At 48.5% G+C, this 21,961-nt stretch overlaps 1 protein-coding gene across 1 annotated transcript; it reads right to left on the minus strand.

Annotated features, from left to right (window-relative positions):
• Nucleotides 1-1,324: 1,324 nt before the first annotated feature.
• On the minus strand, nt 1,325-21,814 carry PAQR4 (progestin and adipoQ receptor family member 4). The gene is made up of 3 exons (XM_063137689.1): nt 21,590-21,814; nt 4,739-4,957; nt 1,325-3,621 (listed from the first exon to the last, which is right to left on the minus strand). The coding sequence occupies exons 1-3, from the start codon at nt 21,753-21,755 to the stop codon at nt 3,188-3,190; spliced, it is 819 nt and encodes a 272-aa protein (XP_062993759.1). The 5' UTR covers nt 21,756-21,814; the 3' UTR covers nt 1,325-3,187.
• Nucleotides 21,815-21,961: the final 147 nt, after the last annotated feature.

The following is a 21,961-nucleotide window of genomic DNA, read 5'->3' on the forward strand; positions in this document are numbered from 1 at the left end:
CTCTTTATTAGAAGCCCAGACCTGCCATCTGCCCAACAGTAGGTTCTGGACCATAAGCACCTACAGTTTCCTTCTCTCCCTCCCTCCTTCATGAAGTGCATTTTTTTTATTATTTGGTGCCTTGCTCTTTTATTTTAAAGATATGTAGCTTCAGCCCAAAGAAGCTGCGAACATTAACCATGTCCGTCTACCCTGAGATAATAAGAGACAAGACTGGGCTGGCAGCAGGTGAAACCCCAGCCCAAAATAGCAGCACAGAAAAGATGCCTCGCGCCCCAATGTGGGAGTCTAAAGTCAGTCCTTTGTTCCTCATAATGCAGACCTGCTCACATCTTCCTTCTGCATTTGCAGAAGACAATCTGGCAAAGGAAGAGGAGGCCTAAACCCTGTATTCCTCCCCACTGAGGTGGAAACTTTTAACCCTTCCACATAACTACTCATGCCAAGTCCCACACTCCCATTTTAGCTGTTCATTATAAGCTGTGACAGTTCACTCCCATTTTAGCTGTTCATTATAAGCTGTGACAGTTCCAAGTTTTTATCCAACATTTTAGTCCATTGCTGCAAAGAAGACTGAGATCCAAACTAACAGGACATACATTTATAGGTCTTCTCTTGGTTTCTATTAAAAACCAAAATCAGCTCCAGGCACCTGTGAGTTTAAACAGAAAAGGGGTGGAGGTGCTCATCCCTTTCCAACTTTGGGGCTGGGTCCAGATTTAGTCGTATTTGGGAGTAACCCATTGAAATCAATGGGACTTCCCAACTTAAATTCTACTGATCCCAAATGGTCTACTCTAAGTATAATTAAATCTGGAGCCAAGCCTGGCTGCTTTTCTGCTCAAAGTCACAGCTTCCCCATGCCTCACTTTACCTTACAATGGGGGGAAATGCAAGGGGTAAATTTCTGTTACCCACACTCTCATATTCATGGAAAGATTCAACTACATGACATTTCTTGTTTGGCCCAGAAGCAGAAGAAAATCCAGATAGGTTTGGTTTACTACATATTGAAAACTAGTTCTCAGGATGGGCCATTAGAATAGTTTTCACACATGCTTTGTTGCTCAGCCACTTACACAAGTATGGATTAAGGTGGTGCTGTGCAGAAAATAGAGAATTCCCACTGTGAGAGGGGAGGAATGTCTTCTACAGCTGGCTTTTTAAAAGTCACACTATTGTAACTTAGGTAAATATGTCTGTTGAATTTAAATTTATTTATAAGGGTCACCAAATATGGATTGGGTTACTTATTTTCATAAACTCTTTTGGGTGCATTTTTTTGAGGCCACCCCCCACCCACCCACCCACCCAAAAACCCAGGCGATTTAAAAATTTCTGACATAAAACAAGCTCCATGTGAAGGGACCACTTACATTAAAATCCGGGCCACACCATAACCCTCAAGAGTCCAGATGCTGAAGAGGGCTAGGGCCTACTATGACAACCAAAATAGTTTTGTTTTTTTTAAAAAAACGTATTTATATTAGCCTCAATTGTACTGAGTTATTTATATTAGCCTCATTTGAGTTATTTATTTTAGCCTCACTCGTACCTAAATTATCGGTGAGCAGCTGAAGGGTCCTGGGCCAAATTCAGGCACCTGAGGGGAATGCCTGGCCTCCCAGTTCCTAACCTGGGGGCAAGAGGAGTGTGAAGGGATGGTAAAAGAGCTTGCCAAAATGCTATTTGGGCCTCAAAACTTCCACCCCGACTATGAAAACAGCCCTCCTAGAAATCTAGTTACTGACCACAGACCCAAGTTTAAAACCAAGTTAAATACTTTCTTCAGAATAAAGAATCAACCTGATGATTCCATTTAAGAAACAGAACTCAAAAGTGAGATCTTCAGGATGGACCAGCCGGACCAATTCAAGAGGTCAGTGAGGGAAGTGAACTGAAGTCTGGAAGAAGGGGAACTGGCATCCTAGCCAACGAAGGGCAGTAAGAAAGGGGAAGGTAGCAGCAGCTCACTTTTGTGTTAGTGATTACTGCAGTTGCAGCAGCAACAGCCAACAAGAAATGGAATAGAAAGAGCTCTTCCAAGTTCATGCTAAACTAAGCTCTGGAAAGCACCTGCTCTTGCCAAAGTATAGTTGGGGAAGCAGGGGGGGGGGGGGGGGCAACCCAAGAATCGACATTCAGGGTTGATCCCCAGACACCTCCACCAGGAGACAAATGGAAAACTGAGGCATGCTGCAAAGAAGCCATGGTCCCAAATTTGGTGAAAACAACCAGAATGGGAAACCTGGACTCCTCAACTTCCACCCCAATTCAGTTTCAAGGCCCCTAATTACCCCTCTGGTAGAGGTGGTGTGTGTGTGGGGGGGGGGGGAGCTGGTTCAGTGCTTCAAGTCATTTCAGAGCAAATTAAATGCATACAGAGCATCCCACCTGTAATAAACTGGCTAGCTGCATCCCACCATTTCTTTCCACCAGGTCCTCATCAGCACCACTCTGTGCAGACCTTGATACCCAGGTGTCTAACCAGCCCTTTTAAAAAATAAGAAAATATTGCATGGTGTCTGAAAGATACCTGGATAAAAGTCTATTTAAATACCTTGTCTCTATAAAGCAGAGAAGCTGTACTCAAAACAAGCGTCTTCTACTAAATCCCTCTTCTCCCAGTGCATATTTCACCATCAAATGAGGTGAAAGTGTTGTCCAAGCCATGGTATTCTTCCTGAATCACCACCAAAGCCAATGGAAGTCTAGCTCCGATGACAGGAAGACCTACAGCTGACGAGAATTGATGCAAAAGACTGAAGGTAACAAAGAACCTTCACTAGTGCAATTGACAACTCCCCACAAGTTATGAACGTAGGTCAGCAAGCCAAACCATTAACCAAATACCGCTTATCGCCTACCCTCACGGTGGTAATTTGGAAGAACAGTTGAACACCACTAGCTTATCTAGAAGCACCTCAACCAATGGAAATCCATTGTTAAAGACCCAGAAGTATCCAAATCCTATATATGCGTGGGTGTGTTGAACCAATGGGAAACCATAAGCCCAGAAGAAAACACCCTGTTCTAAGTAGGTTTTCTCCAAGTTGTACACATGTACTTCCATTTCCACTTCAGCCCTTGTAGAAGACTTTAAACTCATGGCCCACACATCAGAAGTCTCCCACTTCTCAATCAGTGGGGTTCTTCTGTGGAAGGGCTGGGTCCAGACACAAGACTGTCACTCCATCGGGCAGACATAGTTGCCGATCCACTGTAGATCAGCCACTACTCCCCAGTGGAGATAGAGGATGCTGACCACCACCAGCACGTGCATAATCTGATGGCTGTTGAACCAGTAGTCAAAATGGCCCGGCTTCCAGCGCTCGGGCACCCTCGAGATGTTGATGACGCCCCCGAGAAAGGCCAAGCCGTCCATTATGAGGTATGAACGCAGAGAGGAAGGGTGGCCTGTGCCCAGTCCCACCCAGCGCAGGTAGAAGAAGAAGAAGCGGAACATGGCCTGCCAGGCAAAGGATCGCAGGCGCCGGACGCTGGAGCGCGCAGTCACTGCACAAAAGATGCCATAGCTTGACAAGCCACTGTAGGCTAGCAGGGCGATAGTGCGGGGAATTGGGGAGCAGGCCAGCGTGCAGTAGATGATTGGCAGAGCACCTGCAGGAAAGAGAAACAAGGCAGTCAATCCACCAGAACATTACAGACAAAAGCAAATGCTAATCATAATTTGTGTGGCTAGTTTCTAGCACACTGAGACATTTGTGCTGCCCTCCAGACCCTCTCAGGACAGACCTACTGACTCTCTAAGCCTCCTCTAAATCCCTCTAGTCTATGTCTGACCCGATCCTAGCTCTTTTGCCTTCTTATACTTTCCTCCAGGATTTCTACCACCTAATAAACTTTGGTCTTTCACTACCATAGCGGATTCAATTTGTCCCATACAGCTTCAGACTCTAAGCCACTTTCACCTCAAACATGTTTCAATCCAATTGTGTTCCCAGAACAAGTGGGGAGGCCTGCAGTTCAATGGTAGAGCATGTTTTATATGGAGAAAATTCCAGACTCAATCCCTGACATCTCCATATAAACCTGCCTGTTTTTGTAGGCCTTACTTATTGGCCCATCACTAAGATCAGTAAAGCTGGCAGGCACGAGAGCAAGCGAGAGAGGGAGAGACACTTCTTAGTGGTGGCCCCATCCCAGATCAAATTCCCTCCAAAGAGAGATACTACTGGCTTCTTCTGGGCATGCTTTTAAAGAGGGTTTTAAAAACATCTATTCTTTTTGGATTTTTGTTAAAAAGGTTTGTTGCGGTTTAATATTTGAAGTATTTTAGTTTAAGAAACTTAATTTTAAAAACACACACCACGTTTTAAGGCGCTCTTATAATTTTTATATTGAATTTTACTGTTTTATATTGCAAGCCATCCTGGGAAGATCCCAGTCTGGAAAAGCAGAGAAGAGATATTAAATAAATAAATAAATAAATGTCCGGTTAGAAGGATCAAGTAGCAAATGACGTGAATGACCTGTGTGGAGCTGCTGTAGTGGAGTACAATGGCCGTGGCCTGACCTGGTACAAAGCAACTAAATGGCATCCATTGCAGAATTATGCCTTGTTCCAGCATCCACTCCCTCAACTAGTTGTCATTCGTTCAACCACTGTCCCCCATTAATAGTAATAATATACCCCTCCAGTTTTTCAGGAACTGTCACTACCTCCAGCAGAGTAAACACATCCCCATAAGCTGGGCAGGGGTCACTTTTAACTCACCCAAGGTGTTGACCATGCATACCCCACACATATCAAGGGTGAGCAAGGTATGGTAGACAACAGGGCCTCCCTCATGGTTCATGAAGAGGTGGTAGAGCACGCTGCCCAGCTGTGGAAAGATGCAAGCCAAGTAGTGCGCTATTCCCAGCCATAAAACTGAGATTCGGGCCCATGGAATGGTCAACGGCAGCACAAAGAGACACCCCAGTAGAGGGATACCTGAAAAAGAGGGAGAAAGGCAAGAGTAAAGCTGTCCTAGTATCCTTTCTCTAACTAGGGACAGCATTGGAAATCTCTTCCCCTTCTTGTAAACCACTCAATTCTTCCCATATTACGCATCAACCTAAAAGTTGTCTCCCACATATTTTTCTTTAGTTCTGGGTCCCTAACATCCCACTTCCTTCACACATACCCTATTGACATAATCTCTTGCCTCCAACCACATCCTGTTTCTACCACCCAGTTGTCAACAAATCAGCACCAGGAAACACACTGAAAGCATTGGGCGAGAACGATCTGCTCGGACTTATCTGAAGTGGTGGACAACCTTTGATAGAGTTTATGCAATACCAGGCAAAAAAGAGGAGCAAGAACAGTAGGAGAAATGCAAAGTGTTAAAACTCCTCCCACTCCTTACAAAACATTGCTTTGGGGGAAGCTGGGATCTCCTCAGAAGAGAGCACAGAGGATAGCAGGAAAAGTCTGAATGGGGTGGAACCCACCTGCAATTTCCCAAATCTGTTTAATCTAGGAACTGCTGTGGTGCATGTTTAGAGAGACAGAGAAAATAATTCAAGGAGCTATCCTGGAGGAGTGTAGAATCTGGCCCTCCAGATGCTGTTTGAATCCAACTTCCATCAGCCCCAGCCAGCATAGCCCAGAGTCAGGGATAATGAGAGCTGGACTCAAGGGCCTCCTTCCCTATCCCTGCTGATTCCTAAACTATTATAAGGGGCCAGGGAGGGGAATGTCATGTTCCTTCTCCGTGGTGCAGGCTGGATGTCCTTTTCTCCCCTTTCCCCAAATGCAGCAACTTCATTCCCGACCTGTGGATGCAGCCACCCCATCTTCGCCCTGGCCTGCCTCACTCTCCCCTTTCCCCCAGAGGTTGCAGCTTTACACAAACAGATTACATCTCCCTGAGCCCAATTACTGTGCTAATTGAGGCTGCCCGAAGCCAGATCTCAATTAGGACCGTGATAAACACCCCCTTGGAGTTCATTAAGAAGTCAGAAATTCTCTTTCAGAGAGAAACAGAAGCGAGAGCCGAAGGGAGACTGAGTCAGCAGCTAGTCCCGGGAGGCCTGTGTCACGTAGCCCAGAGCTAGAGACACAACCTGGAGCTGCTGCTGCCACTGCCACCCAGAAGGACTGCCAACCGTTTCCCCTCCCCCTGGGGAAAACTGCTTTAACAGTAGCACAGCAAGCAGAAAGTTAGTTGGTGAACTCTCCATCCCATCCCCAAATCACTACATTTCTTCTGCCCAGTAAAACCTGACCCTATTTCAACCTCTGCCTGACACATGTTAAAAGCACAAAGCTTCAAGTTGGGACACAAAAAAGGGGAGGGGAAAATGATAACCTTATATATAACTGAGCAACCTTACAGTGCTAGAGTTGCCTCTCCCCACTCCCTTGACCGTTAACTTGCACCAACAGATGAGGCTGAGAAATGCAAGGGGAGGCTCTTTATTCGCTTACTGCAACTCCGTGACGCAAAAGAAGGAAAAAGGTGTGCTCGTACCTATTGAATTTGAAGTCATGCAACTGGCAAAGATGCAAAGATCAGGCCAGGAAAGGAGGGATGAACCTTAAACCCATTGCTGCCAGAGTTGGATGGAGAATGGGAGCTTCTCTGCTCTCCTGTGAAGCGTCAGGGGGGACCGAATGAAGCTGCCTTACACCAGGGATAGGGAATCTTTTTCAGGCTGAAGGCCAAATTCAGTTTAGGACAACCTCTCGGGAGCAGAACTGAAGGCCAAGGGGGTGAGGCCAAAAACGCAAAAACTACCAGCATGCTGCGTCTCAAGACTTAGAAGAGGCGTCTCGACCCTTTTAGAAAGTGGTAAAAAATGCACAGAAGCCAACAAGCCACCAAACAGTCAGTGGTCATGAAAAAGGGCTGGTGGCCATGGGAAGGGGGCATGTCCTTCTGGAGAACCTGGGGGCCAGTTATGGAGCAAGGAGGCCCAGAGTTGGTCCGTGGGCCTGAGGTCCACGTGGGCCTCTGTGTAAGGCGGCACCCCTGCCGCCTTACACAGAGTTAGATTGTTAGTTTATCTAGACCAGCATTGCCTACTCCGAATGGTAGCAACTCTGACAACTCAGCCAGAGGCCTTTCTCAGTTCAGCGCCTCCTCAAGATTCCTTTTTGGTGGAGTTGCAGCAGATTGAGCCTAGCCCCTTTTTTACTATAAAAATCCAGCTTCCCTACCAGCAACTCTACCAGGTGCTGGGAATCACAGAACCTGGTTCCCCACAGTCATGGGATGGAGTGGGGCAGGGAATAGGCTGCTTTGAATAGCATGGAGTGCCTCCAGCCCACCAGGACTCCTGTTCCATGAACTGGGTGTAGAAAAGGAAACCAGTGAGCAACTTATTGGAATCAATACAAATCGAGAACTAGGATTCATTTACTGGGGAAGCAGGCAGGAGGAAAGCGAGGGGAACATTCAAAAGGAATAATTTCCAGAGGGGTAGCCATGTTCGTCTGACGTGCCGCAAACCTCTGTTGTTTTGGCTACCTCAGAGACTAACAAACTGATTATGGCAAAAGCTCTCATGGGCTACAGCACCTTTCATCAGAAGTGCATGACGTGGAACACATGCTTAACACTTCACGAATCTTGGGGAAGTCGGCTGTGTTCCACGGAAGCTCACGCCACAATAAATTTGCTCATCTTTAAGGTGTTGCAAGACTCTTTGTTATTCAAAAGGAATAAACACTTGAAGGGGGGGAGATGGAGTCCAGTAACTATAGGATCCAAAAGTGTGGGGTACTCTTTTAATCTCTGTCTGGTTCTACAATCCAAGGCTCCAAGGTAGCTGTAGGCCTCAGTCACCGACATGTGGTGGAGCAGCTGCCGAATCTTGATGGTGGGAACACAGAACGCTACTGCTGTCTTTTCTCAGTACTCCTTAGAGTGGCTGGGAATGATAGGAGTTGCAATCCAACACCTCTGGGGGGCCTCAGGTTAAAGAAGGCTTCCTTAGCATGTCTCTTCTTGGTTGCTTGGCTGCTCTTCACAGTCTCCTCAGAACATCTCTTCCCTGCCCTGCCTGAGCTCCCAGCCTTTTACCAGAGGGCTGCACTGCACAGGGTTACAATTACATTTTTATCCCACCCTTCTTCAAAGGCCAGAGAAGTTCTCTCACTCCACCCCCCCCCCCCCATTTTATCCTCATAGCAACCCTGAGGTAAGTTAAGAGGAAAGATGATAATTGCCCCCCAAGGTCAACCAGTGAGCTTCATGGCTGAGAGGTGGAGATTTGAACTCAGGTCTCCCTTGCTCCTAGTCAGACTCACTTGACCATGACACCACAGTGGCTGTACCACAGCTAAGGCCCATCACTTAAAAAGAGGGTGGGCCATATCTCTGACAACACTATGGAATGAACAATCCCACCGGATAACCACCCTGTTGTTGACTACGACGTCTGGCAAGAGAGCCCTCTGCGAGTGCTTTCTTCCCCAGCACATTTGAACCCGCTGCAGCCAGTATCACTGTTTCTCTGCTGGCGATATCAGTGGGGAAATAGCAAATCCGAAAGGAATCAATGGTTGGGAAGAAACAAGCTTTCAGTCTCTCCGCAGCGATCCTGATGGAGAGAACCTTTAGGCTCCCCTCCGTCCATCACATCCTGTGCATGTGAGCCCCCCCGCACCGCCGATTTACCAAATGTCACTGCATGCACCCTCAGGGCCGCAAAAGTTTCCCATCCCTGATCTTCACTGACTGGTAGTGGGAGTCTGTCTCAGCCCTAAATGAAAAACAAAAACAAAAAACAGGAATGGAAATGTTGCATTCAAAGCCTTTGCTGTACCACTGAGCACAGTCAGTCACCTCAGTCAGCAGGGATTGAAATCCAAGAGCTTGGGGTTCTGGAGCTGAGGAACAGCCCCTGCTATAGGGCGCTGGGGCTTTGAGAAACCGGCCGCAGAACCCTTGCTGGTTCTCAGCAGCTCCACCTGACGAGGTGACAGCACCAAGGACAAACAGGGAAGCAGTGTCAGCAAATAACTGGCAACTGTGCATTCTGCTGACGGCAAGGCTTGTGGAACCCAAGCGCCAGCTGCACAAAGGTAGATGCCTCCAAAATGCAGCCAAATCCATGTAAACAAGCCATGCAGCAACTTAGTACCTAGAGGGCCAAAAGAGGATGTTTTTACCTTACAGGGAGATGCCAAGTAGCCATTCCCCTCACATCCGCACCCCAAGAAATAACGGCACTGCCCAAGACCTGATATGAAGTCCTCAAGCAGGATGCTGCCCAACATGGAGGGAGTAGGAACACAAGAAAAGTATATTAAGGATATTTTTTTATAAAATGACCAATAGAAATCTTACCAGGAGCAGGGGAATAATTGCCAAGGTTGTATAGATTCCAAAACTGCGCTACAGCATTGGACCTCTGGGTGCAGAATTCAGAGTGCAAAGAATCTCAGCCTTTATTTTAAAAAAGCAAGTCCCTAGCCCTTAAGACTTTATGTGTACTTGTATGGTACAGCAAGTCAAGTGTCAAATTTGGATGGCAGGGAGGGGTGCAAACTCCTAACTAGCCACAAAGCACACTGATTGGCCATGGACAAGCCCATCTCTATCAGACCTAAATCTACCTTACAGGGTTGTTGTGAGCAGAAAATGGGACAGTCCCACATATGCTGCCCTAAGTTCTGTTTTGAGGGGTGGGAGGAAGGAGGACAAGATACAAAAAATGTGTTAGATACATATACATTAGCGTAAAGGTGTGTAAGGAACCAGTAGCAAGGACTCAGATGCCAGAATTCAGGGGACGGGGCAGGGCCTCTGCTTATATCTTTGCCCCCTTCCACATGATTGTCAGGAAGAAGGGGGGGAAGATTATGTATGCAAGATGTTTTCAGAATTCAGCTATATCAGGCACAAAATTTAGATTAAAAAAATAAGCACACGCACACAAAATCCTGATAACTGTGCCATGCACAGGGCTGTGCCATTGTACTACCAATCACTGAAGTTACAAGAGCCTTCTAGCAAAATCTGGCAAACTTTCCAACCTGGCCGCCTTTTTCTGTCTCGGTCAATTCCAAGAATATTTTGCCTCAGGGCAAATACTTGTATGGGTTTCTCAAAACACATTCAGAGACCTGCTTCAAAAGGACACAGGAGACATTTCCCCCCACTCACACACCTCAGTGAGGTGCGGAGGGTGGGTCAGGGAGCAGCATTTGAAGTAGACTTTCCCCCTCCAGATGTGCTGGCCTGCAACTGGCTGGGAATGATGGGAATTGCAGTCCAATACATCTGGTTGGGGAGGACCGATTTGAAACACGTCTTTCACCTCCCTTCTGTCTCCAGTCCCTAGAAAGAGCAACTAAGGAAAGGGGGTCTCCAGTTGTCCTCCCATTTCCTCCATTCATTCTCTTTTCCCTGCATCTCCTGTTCTCCATTTCTGTGCCCGCCCGCTTCCTGACCTGTCACAGAAGCACAATCCCAGCCACGCTCTCCTCCCTTGGGACATGTCGCTGATCGGATAACCGACCCGGAAGCGTCAAGACCGTGTAACATTAAACAGTCATGATTTCATGCTCCGAGCCAGAGAGGAACTTGGGCAGGGGAAGACAGACCGTGCAGCCCTGGCACTTGAGATCCCAGTGTTTCTCTCTCAAGGGGCAGGAATTCCCCCTGCCCCCCGGCTCTTCTTTCATTATACCTCAGTCCTTCCTACAGCTTCAACGCAAGCAACTTTAGTTTCCAGAGAGATGGGCCCTGTCTTCATTTATAGGGAACACAGTGGTTTACAGAGTAAGAGAGACACAGGCCCCTGCCCAAAACAGATTACAGTCTAGGTATTTCCCCCCCAACTGATGGCACAAGCACTGGGAGGAAAGGGGGGGAATGAGGAAAGGAAGGGGAAAACAAAGACCAACTGCCCAAATCCATTTGGAGAGGAAGAGGATTCGTGCTTGGTTTTTCCATACCCAAGCCCCCCCCCCCCCCCACTGGCGAGAGTTCAGTCCAGGCTCTCCTGGCCATCTCAGAGGTCAGCTGCTAAAGTGTAAGCCACTTAGGCCAGGTGCTGCTATTTCAGCATCTCTGGGACAGGATCTGCCCTCCTTCCTGGAGCCCCCATGATGCTGGACCACACCTCCACCCCCGGCTGGATGGAAGGGCAGAGGAGTGGGGGAGGAGATAGAAAAGAGCTGAGCCTGTAATAGGATCATCATTAGCTCTCTGGAAGAAGCTAAATAAAATACAGTTCTAGCAGGATAAATAGAAGGTGGGAAGGGGCAACACTCCCTAGAGGAGCCAAGGGGGGAAAGGTACATGCAGCAAGAGCATTTGCCATCCCTTGGCCACAAGTTACAAACAGAAGGGGTGTATTTCTTCACGCCGAATTGCCAGAAGATGCAGCAAAGACTGCTAGCTTAGTTTCCCCCCAACCCCCAGTGGATAAGACCAGTCTTCTCCAACCTGGTGCTCTTCAGGTGTGTTGGACTACAGCTCCCACCATCCCTAGCCAGTGAATGATGGGAGTTGCAGTCCAACATGTCAGGAAGGCACCAAGTAAAGGAAGGCCGGAACATAGTAATTAAAAAGTGGGCCTTCCATCTTCAAGGGAAATCTATCACTGATTCCCAGATGTTGGGGTCCAACAGGGGATTTGGGAGCTTTATCGGGCTGTTCCCTGTTAGAGACAGCGTGCAAGGCTAGATCAACCTTTGGCTTGATCCAGTGAGGGAGTACAGAGATGCTACTTTGGGTTCCCCGACCTTCTGAGGTTAGGCAGATAGCTACCAGAGATAAGGCCTGCTTCGTGGCAGCACAACAGTTCATACACATGCACCCAGGCTTCCCTCAAATTTGCCGGGCACAATCTTCATTCAGGCACCATATTAAGTCCACCCTCTTCTCTTAGGCCTTGAACAGCCATTAATATTGACCTCCCCTTAGCAACCATCGGCCTATTTATTTGTTTTGAGGATGTATTATTTAATTTGACAGGCTGCATATTTGATTTATCCGCTTGCGGAAGTCTTATACTGCATCAAAAATTACATTTGTAAGCATGTCTAAAAAAAAAAAAAAGTTGAAAGGCAGGATGGAGATCTTTTAAATAAAAAGCAAGTAAATACGAATGCCTTTCCCACTCTGCAAAGTCCTGGCAGAATGGCAGGCTTTGGGCCTCAGTGCCCCATCTGTGAAAGGGGAGTAAAAACGTTGCTCGTCTCTCACTGGGCAGAATGCAAGCGCAAGACTGGGAGCACTATATAAAGGGTTTGTAGCTGTGACAAGCTACTACAAGGATGGTATTGCTTCCCTCACACTATTTGAATACGAGGCAAAGGGGGCTGGGTGAGTTCAGTCTTACTTTTAGCCACTTGCAGGGGGAAACGGTGGGGAGGGGGGACGTCCCGCCCAATGTCCTCATTCTACCTCTTGGCCACACAATGTCATCAGGGTCAAGAAAATCCGGAACAGCTCACATTACCCACTCGGCTGCCTTCCCTTCCAGCTGAGCATGGGATTGCTGCCATATCCTCTCAGCAACACAAAACCTCCTAAGCTCCCAACTCAGCCACAACGTTTCCTGTCGGGTCCACCCCGATGTCTCCAGGGTCCTCACAGTCCTCTGGCCGCGCTGGGAAGGCCGACTTACTTTCTGTGCTGCATCCATGTTCGCTGGCCAGCGATCCGCTTATCAAAATGCCAGTGTTTCCCACTCCCCTGGTCCTCAGTTGCAGGGCGTTGATTTCCACATGTCTGCAAAGCGTCCTGCTTACGGTAATGGACTAAAACTGGAGAGATCCAGGTCCACATTCCCACTCAGACACAACACTCACTGGCTGATCTTAGGCCTGTCACTGCGTCTCAGCCTGGCCTACCTCAAAGGGTTGTTGTGTGAAGAGTGGAGATGTGAAGGCTTGGGCGGGGGGATGTAATAATACAGGGCGGGAAGTTGCCTCACCCCAATTTTCCAAAACTGCCTGGAAAGAAATGTGTGTGTGTCTTCAAGTTTTTCCCCCCATTTGTTTCCCCATTTTTTCTTGGGTTCTCTGCTTCCTTGTGAGGATAAGGACAAAGGGAGGGCATTGTATGCCATGCTAACCTTTTGGAGGAAGGAAGCGATAAAAACATAACATAAATAAAAATAATTTAAAAATGAAGAAACAAATGCACTACACAAGTGCAACATTTGGCATCCAGCGCAAAATTTAGCACCCTACAGTTCTTAAGTTAAAAATAAATCTCGCCCTTATGACGGGAGAGATAAGCCTGAAAGACAGGTGCACCATCTCCAATGAATCCTGGAAGAAGACTAAGAGATGCTGAGCAAGACCATCGGGGAAAGCGGAAGCAGGCAAGTGAGCGGAAGCAGGCCAGGGGCAGCACACTTGCTCCCATGTGCGCCCACCAATTCCAGGGCTAAAAGATCCAGGAACTGGCTGTGGCATGAGAAGTGGCCCAAAGTCACGCAGTGAACGTCATGGCCGAGGGTTGACTAGAAGCCTGATCTCTCGAGTACCAGCCCAATACACTAACCACTACATCCAAACGAGAAGCACACCCAGTCCCTGCTATGTTTCCCAGGGCAACCAAGATCAATAGCAACTCTCAAGGAGAGAAGCAAGACAGAGGGGCCTTTAGGGCATAGGAAGCTGTCTATAGACAGAGTGAGGCCATCAGTTCCTCTACAGGGACTGGCGGGGTATCACTGGCAGAGGCTACCCAGGATTTTAGGCAGCAGTCTTTCGCAGCCTTACCTGGAGCTGCCAGGGATCAAACTTGAGACCTTCTGCAGGCAGAGTAGGTGCGCCATCACTGAGCTACTGGGCTCCTCTAAACAAGGGTGACTGGCCACTCACGGACGTTTTCGGGTGGATTACATGACATCATAAACAACCAGGACGTCTCCTGCGGAAATCCCAGGATAAAAAGAACCCCTTTTAAAGTGGTAATAGCCAGGAAACAGCAGGAGTTTCCGCCACTGGATAGTGCTGTCTCAAGAGAACTCAATAGAAGGGAAGTATTCAATTCAAACCTCTTGTCGCCCCTCTCCTCCTGCGTAATGAAGCCCATAACAATCGCGCCAAAGAACCAGGAAGTACAAAAGTTGCAAGTAAACAATGTGATTTTCCTTACTGTAGAGACACTCACAGAAGCAGTGCACTTTGGCCATTTTAGACTCTGCTCTTATTGGGAAGGGGCTCTTTAAATAGTAGTACTTCCCAATGTGGTAAGGTGTGATTGGGGGCCCTTCTGTTCATTCTACAGAGTGGGACCCGGGACATCTGCCCCAAAGCCCCATCTTAAACTTGCCACTGATGTGGAGTCCATCCATTCTCTAGCTCTTAGAACAAATGGGGGACTCGTGACCTAACAAAGGGTAGCCAAGAGGAAAGGGCCAAAGACATTTGGTTTCTATCCGTTATCTGCCTCTCACCTGGGAAATATTCCTGCTCCCTGTGTCCTTCAGAATCTTTAGAAGTGGAGGGCATTAAGTACTTTAAAAAGTGGGGGAAAGTGGGGGGAGGTTTCCTGGGCAGCACAGAAGCAGGCCCATCTAATCCCCTGAACCGTGTCTTCACATCAGTTCCCTGCCCCCAGTTCTTAACGGAGGGCAGCCAGGAGAACAGAGTGTCTCTCTCTCTCTCTCTCTCTCTCTCTCTCTCTCTCTGTGCCTGGATTAGCCAGGATCAACAGCGCTTAACTCACGGGAGCTGGAAAGGTAATTCCCAGCAGGACTCTTGGGTTCTGCGAGGGGAGGAAAGAGAGCTTAACTCAACTAGAGAAACGGGGCTCTCATGGACACACACAAGGCAGTCTTCTACCAAGTCAGAGAATTTCACAGTTGGAAGGACCTTGTAGGTCATTGAGTCTAATCCCGTGCTCAAGGCAGGATCGACAATGCAGAACTGAAGCAAACTTCAATGTTTTAAGAATGGTATTGTTCCCTCTAAGGCAGCCTTCCTCAACCTAGGGCGCTCCAGATGTGTTGGACTGCACCTCCCAGAATGCCCCAGCCAGCCGAGCTGGCTGGGGCATTCTGGGAGTTGTAGTCCAACACATCTGGAGCGCCCCAGGTTGACGAAGGCTGCTCTAAGGTCTCAGGGAGAGTCTTTTTCAGCTTGCTTATCCTTTAGCCTAGGGGTTGGGGGGGTGCATTGCTCCCCCTGCCCCCAGAGCCCCCTGCTGCCTTTTCTCCTTAAAAAAGGGAGCTATCTTGCTGCTTTCCCCTACTGCTGTATTTTGGCAGTGGAGGCCAAAAAAAAAAAGGCCTGGTGGGGCTGCATGTTGCCCACCCGTCCTTAACAAGAGCTTTATTTATTTATTGCATTTATATCTGCCTTTTTTCCTCCAAGGAACAAAAGGCGGCATACATAACCCTCCTCCTCTCCATGTTATCCTCACAACAACAACCCTGTGAGGTAGGTTGGGCTGAGAGTTTGTGACTGGCCCGAAGTTACCCAGTGGGCTTCCATGGCTGAGTGGTGACTAGAACCCGGATCTCCCGACTCCCAGTCCAACACTTGAGCCACTACACCACACTGGCTCTCATCACACAAGAGATACCAAGTGAAACTGAAGTCCTTGCAGACTTAAGTAATGGCTCTTCCACTGAGCCCAGGCCTCGACTAATCGGTAGAAGCGGGGCTCAGCTTTGGTCAAACTAAAGAAGCAGCAGCACACATCCAACATCTATTGGCCAGAAGAGCTAAATGGAACCTCACCTCTGCAGAGGCAGTATACCTGCCAGGACTAAATAAATAGGGACAAAACGAGTGACTTCCATGCTCTGCTTTTGAGCTTCTCAGTCGCACTGGACTAGATTGAGGGGATATAGCTCAGAGGTGCATGTAGAAAATCTCAGGTTCGATCCCCAGTAGGGCTACGAAAGAATCCTGCCTGAAACTCTGGAGGGTCGCTGTTAACCATACTAGGGTGGATGGACCATGGCCTGACTCAGTAAAAAGCAGTTTCCTATGTTCCTATCGACCTTTGGCCCAATCCAGTGCGGCAGTTTTTCATTTCCGACTCCGCTTCAATTTCCACCTTTGGCTTCCTCGGGACCCAGCCTTGGGCGTTGGTGCTGCCAAGCAGATCCCAGGTGTCTGGAACATGCTGTTCCCTGGAGATCCCCACCCTGTTGACGCTGCCAAACTAGCTGCATGGTATCCACGAGGCAATTCCCCTGGGAAGCTGGCATAAGCAAGCTTACACACACACACACTATTCCACCTGGCTCAGCAGAATAGGGGTATAACAACTTCCTTGGCTCAAGGCTTCTTTGAAGCAAACATCTACAGTTTTCTGAACGAAGATGTTCTGATTCATATATGCCTCACAGACATTCCTCTAAACCAGCAGCTTTGGAAACTGCTCCCCTCCCCGTGTTCCTTGAGGAGAAAGTTGGAAAATGGTGGACAAGTTCCCTGAACGTCCAGGCAAGGGAGCAGTACATGTGTTTTGGGTGTGCTCAGTTTATGTGGGATGACAGTTCGGCTCAACAGACCTGGCCAACAGCTCACATTTCCCAGAATCCCTTGCATGTTGCAAGGGATTCTGGGACATAGGTGTTGCCTTAACAGACAAACAAACCCATGTGGAAAGAATTCCCTCAGTTTAGGGATGTGAAATCTACTCAAGCAGGCCCAACTCCCTTCTTAGCTCTGGGAAGAGAACCAGGAAACCTGGCCTCTCTGTGGGCTATTGATCCATTAAACACTCATACACACCCCTCAGGCATACCATCACTCTAGACACTGCTTACTTTTATCGCTTCCTTCGAACCTTTGAAGTGTGCAACTATATTTCAAAGCTGCCTGGTTGGCAAATTGGTACCGACGCCTCCAACCGCCCGTCAACACTTTGCACAACAATAATTGCTCAACTGTTTCCCTGTTACTCTTTGCCCTCGTTTGACACCAGCAGGCCGAGAACAATTCCCTTCTTCAATACAGCTCTTGTTGTCGACATGTGCAGGAACACAAGCGAAAAGCCTGGTAATTGAGGAGGGTACTGCCTGGGAGCTACGGGTAGGCCTTGATTCCGTGGAAGTGCAGGAGAAAAAACGCAGAATGCGACACCTAGCACAAAATCAAGGTTCCTCAGAATCTAAGCTTTTTCCTTCTTCTGTTTTTTTTTTTTTTTAAATAAGCAAGTTTCTAGCTTTTATAGTTATGGAGATACACATGAAACCATGTGAGCAAAACAGTGCTTACCACCTCACAATGAAACATTCCCACCTAAACAGATCCTCACCAACAAAGACCCCAAACTCACAGATCCTGCAAAAGACAGTCCCTGCCATGTGGGGTCATGACCCACGCTGTGACCTTCAACCACTTATTAGCCTATTCCAGTAGTAAAGCATAAAAAAAAGGTACGCACCTTCTACTTCTAGCATCCCTCAACACCCCCAACTTGTAAGTAACCTGAAATGACACACACAAAGAGACAAGGAATAGCCCATAGTTCATGCTATGCACGCACAAGGCCATAAGACCAACATCGACAATTCCAAGGGAAAGGATCCCAGGTAGCAGCACTGGGAAAGACCCCTGTTGAAGTTCCTGCAGAGCTACTGTCAATCGTAGGAGGCTACACTTGGTTAGATGGATCAAAGATCTCAATCAAACTAAGCCAGCTAGGGATGTATCTGAAGCCCCACCAACACTCAAGAGAGCATGTTGGACTGGGACTTGGGAGACCCAGGTTCTAGTCTACACTCAGCCACGAAGTTCACTAGCTAATGTTGGGCCAGTCACTGACTCTCAGCCTAACCGACCTCAGAGGGTTGTTGTCTGAGGATAAAATTAATAGGAGGATGACAATGGAAGACACCTTGGGTTCTTTGTGAGAGGAAAAAGGGCTAGATATAAATGTGATGATGATGATGACAATGACAATATTATTAATACCCCTCTCCATTAAGGGCTTCTTTCCTAGACCCGCAATAGGAGAAGGAAAGAGTTGAGGTGGGACCTGCCAAACAGCTACACAAATCGCGAAAACATCTCGCCTGGCCTGTAGCCCTCAGGAAAATGTTTCAACAGACCAACGGGGCTTCTAATGGATTCCTGAGGCAGCCAGTTGTCCACTTGCTCACTCACCCAGGACGAGTTACAGCTTGCACTATTTGTTGGACTTCAGTTGGTGACACATAAGGAACTTAAGTGGAAAACCGGTCCCTCCGTGGGCTCGTAAGGACAGCAAGGAAGAGAAGACCCTGCAATCCCCTTCGACAACTTGTTTGATTGCCCAACTAGCCTCATTTCCCTTATTATTATCCCAGACAAATGCACTTGCCTGCAGTGTAAACGTGGCCCTTCATTATTTCTCACAAGGTACAGTGGAAAACCAGTGCTTAGTTTCTGAAGAGCCACCTGGAAACCAGTCTCAATCTCCCAAGCTGTGGTGTGTAAGGAATTTCTGTGGTGACTCAGTGCTGAGGCAAAGGCACTCTCTGCACATGCTCAAAGGGTACTTTACTCTTATTTAATTATTTGGTACATTTATATTTCACCTTTCTTCTGTTGTGAAACTTAAGTTGGCATACATGGAGTTCCCAGGTGGTCTCCCATCCAGGCACTCACTCCTGCAAAGTGGCTGCATCAAGTGCTCGTAAAACACAGTCTGGGACACAGACATTATTACTTCACATAATGTGGAGTTGGGTCCCGGCCTCAAAAGACAGGTTCTAGGACAGGTTCCTGTAGCCAGAAATTAAGGGGTGGGCAATCATTGCAAAACAACCAGAACAGCTTTAACAGGCAGCTTAACAGGTCTAAATTATTTAATTGCATCATTTCTTAGTGGGTGGAACCCTGCCTGCATGGTTTTCCTTCTATCTCCACAAGCAAGGACTAGAAACTTAAAAACAAAAACAAAATGAAAGCTATGTATACATTCAGGAATGGAGCTTGGAATATTCCAGAAGGGGCTATGACTACAGACCTGGGCTATCACTACAGCTCTGGATTGAGACCTGGCAAAAGGTGGTTTTCCCCCCAAGGTTCATGACATCCTTTCAAATAGAAGAGCTAGGGCAGTAGCCAAGAATGTGAGCTGAGAAGTTGCGGGTTCAAGTCCCACTCCAACCAGGAACTCACTAGATGCCCTTAGGAAAGCCAATACAGAGAAAATAAAATTAGCCTACCTAATAAGTTTGTTGTAAGGATTGATGAGATATCGGCCATGAAGTGCTTTCAACATTCAAAGAGCACTAGACACAACCTTATAGTTTCTCCAACCTCAGCCTAAAACAGGTTCGCTCCATTTGTGGCCTAGCAAGGCAAATAGCTCCACCAGCCATGTACATAAGAATGTTAAGAACCATGCTGGATCAGACCAAGGGTCCATCTTGTCCGGCATTCTGCTTACACAGTGGCCAACCAGATGTTGACCAGGGACCCAAAAACAGGACACAGGTGCAACAGCACCCTCCCACCCATGTTCCCCAGCAACTGGTCTACATAGGCTTACTGCCTCCAAAACTGGAGGTACTACAATTTGTGGTAGTGAATTCCATAGTTTAACTATGTACTGTGTGAAGCACTTCCTTTTATTTGTTCTGAATCTCCCATGTATAGGTAACCAGCTCAGAAACATCCAGGAAGGCAGCAAGAACAGGGAGTGTAAAGGTCAGTGGGCAGCGGTGCTAGGCCATCAGGGTAGAAGTTTGAGGCCGGGGTCCTAGGCCCCAATTTAACCCAGAGTATAAGCATTCAGACCGTTTAACCCAGAGTATAACAATGTTATACTATAACATGCACCACCATCAGTGGGTTGCCAAGTTACCCAGGCCTTACATATATATGTACGTGCACTACTTTTTTCATATTCCAAATTTCTATACTGCCCAGAGAGCTTCAGCTATTGGGTGGTATAGAAATGCAATAAATAAATAAATAAAGGGCGTTGATCTTTTTTTATTTATTGCACTTAAGAACGCAGGGCATCTTATACAGTGTTCTGAGAAGTCGCCCATCCTGGCACTGACCAGATTCAGCCTTGCTTAGCTTGAGTAACCTTGCCTCACCAGGTGCCTTCAGACCATACCCTAAGCATCAAATATGCCACAAAATGATTCACACCTCTAGGTGTGGCGAGATGGCCAGGTTAAAAAAAAAAAACTACAATAGCGAGGGCAGGTCCATTTTGTGAATGTATCTACTCAGCAATAGCAAACCTCTAGGAGAAAGCAAGAACTCTTGCATTGCTGCCTCCCCTTGCTCTTCCCCCCACCCCACCATGCAAAAAATAAAATAAAAAATAGTTAGGATCAAGCACAAATTTATAATCACTCACACCCACCCGGCCCAGCGTGGAGCTTGCAGTCTAACGTGTTGTGCATCTCCAGGTAGTTTCTCTTTGAAACCAATGACAAAAGCACCCTGTGCGTTTTGCCAAATGACGTTACACTGGTACTCAAGCTTAGCGCTGAATGGAGGGGAAATTCCAACACACTCCGTTCCTGTTCGCTTTCGCCACAGACAAAAACCACTGAACGAATGAGCCAAGGAGACCCTGGTTTGCCAAAGCCGTTGCATCCAGTCTAACATGCCTTGCACCAACCGAGCACCTGCAAGACCCTCGCTAGGGTGCAGATCCCTGCCCGATCTGCCCCAAGGCCTTTGGGAGAGGCTCCTTCCCTCCTCTGCTATCCAAGATCCTTTCAAACTGGGAAAGGCACCAGGGACAGGCCCCATTCTGCTAGAAGTCAGCTGTTTGCCCACAAAACTACACAGAATACAAAGTTAAGGCTGCCATAGAAACCTTTACAGGGAAAAACGGGCACTGCCTGTACAAAGGCAAAACCTCCACTACCGCCATGCTTAGCTCAACAACTTCACCTGAACTCTAGCAAAGGATCACCTATGGCAGCAGCGCGGGGGGGGGGGGGGGGAAGAAGGGTTATTAACTTTCAGTCTTTGTCATTTGTAGGGCCACTTCTTACCACAGACGTCAGGAAGCAGAATGAATGGGCCTTGAGGGTCAAGGGGGCACACAAGTTAGGGCTCGGGGCAGGAGAGAGGTGGATGTGGGTGTATCAAAATCCCACATTGGGGGGGGGGATTGTTGCAATGGAGTTGTTGCATGTACGGTGATACGGGGGCAAGAAAAGTCAGGGACCCCTCTAACGGCCCGTGAGCCACTATTGCCTTGGGGTGCCAACTACAGCGGGCTCCGTGTGCAATGGAGCTGAAGCCCAAAGAAAGAACCGAGGGAAATAGGGCGCAGGGGTCTTCCAAGCCCTTGGCGGGAGGAGGAGAAGGGGAGATCCAGGCCCTGAAAGGGGGTGACTCGGAGCCGGTGCAGGAAATATGGCATTACTACTATTCCCATCATCATCGTTGATTATTATTATCATCATCATCATCATCATCATCGACAAGGCGAAGACGGCGAAATGCACCAGGGCGAGGGAGCAGGAGGGAGAAAAGGAAGGGAAGCTCCGGGCGCCCGCTGCACTGCCAGGCATCTCCCGGAGGGCTGGAGCGTGGCGGCCGGCCAGCCGGTGCAATCGCGGGGAGGGCCCTGCAGGACGGCCGGCGGTCTGTCCATGAAGATCGGGAGGGGGGCATCATCGGGGACGGGGGCGGGAGGCAGAGTCGCCGGGCGCAGGAGGCGACGCTGCAGCGGCTCACCGTGGGTGTAGATGTTGCCCAGTTCGTTGTGCAGGTAGAAGAGGCTGCGGAGGCAGCCGGACCCGGAGCTGGCCGGCCGGTAGCCCGTCAGCACGAAGCGGTTGAACTGCAGGTGTGGGGGGGAGCTGGCCCAGTCCAGGAGCCGGGGCCCCCCCAGGAAGGCCATGGCCGGGCTCCCCCCCCGGGGTCAGCTGCTGCCGGGGCTCTGCATTCTCCCTCTCCTCTTCCTCCTTCCTCCTCCTCCGGCTGCTGCTGCTGCTGCCGTTGCTGCTGCTGCAGCCAGCGGGCTCCTCCTCGGGCTTTCCCCCCGTTCGCTTCCTCTCCCCAACACTGAGCTCACAATCCTGCTCCGCCCCCCGTCCTCATTAGCAT

Source organism: Elgaria multicarinata, chromosome 11 (assembly GCF_023053635.1).
Source record: "Elgaria multicarinata webbii isolate HBS135686 ecotype San Diego chromosome 11, rElgMul1.1.pri, whole genome shotgun sequence".
Taxonomy (NCBI): Eukaryota; Metazoa; Chordata; class Lepidosauria; order Squamata; family Anguidae; genus Elgaria; species Elgaria multicarinata.

Excerpts from the sequence above, each read along its gene's own strand:
- PAQR4 (XM_063137689.1), bottom strand. The coding sequence starts at position 21,755 with ATGGCCTTCCTGGGGGGGCCCCGGCTCCTGGACTGGGCCAGCTCCCCC. Across the intron at positions 4,958-21,589 it reads GGGCAACATCTACACCCACG|GTATCCCTCTACTGGGGTGT; the intron begins GTGAGCCGCTGC and ends CCTCTTTTTCAG. Across the intron at positions 3,622-4,738 it reads ATGCATGGTCAACACCTTGG|GTGCTCTGCCAATCATCTAC; the intron begins GTGAGTTAAAAG and ends TCTTTCCTGCAG.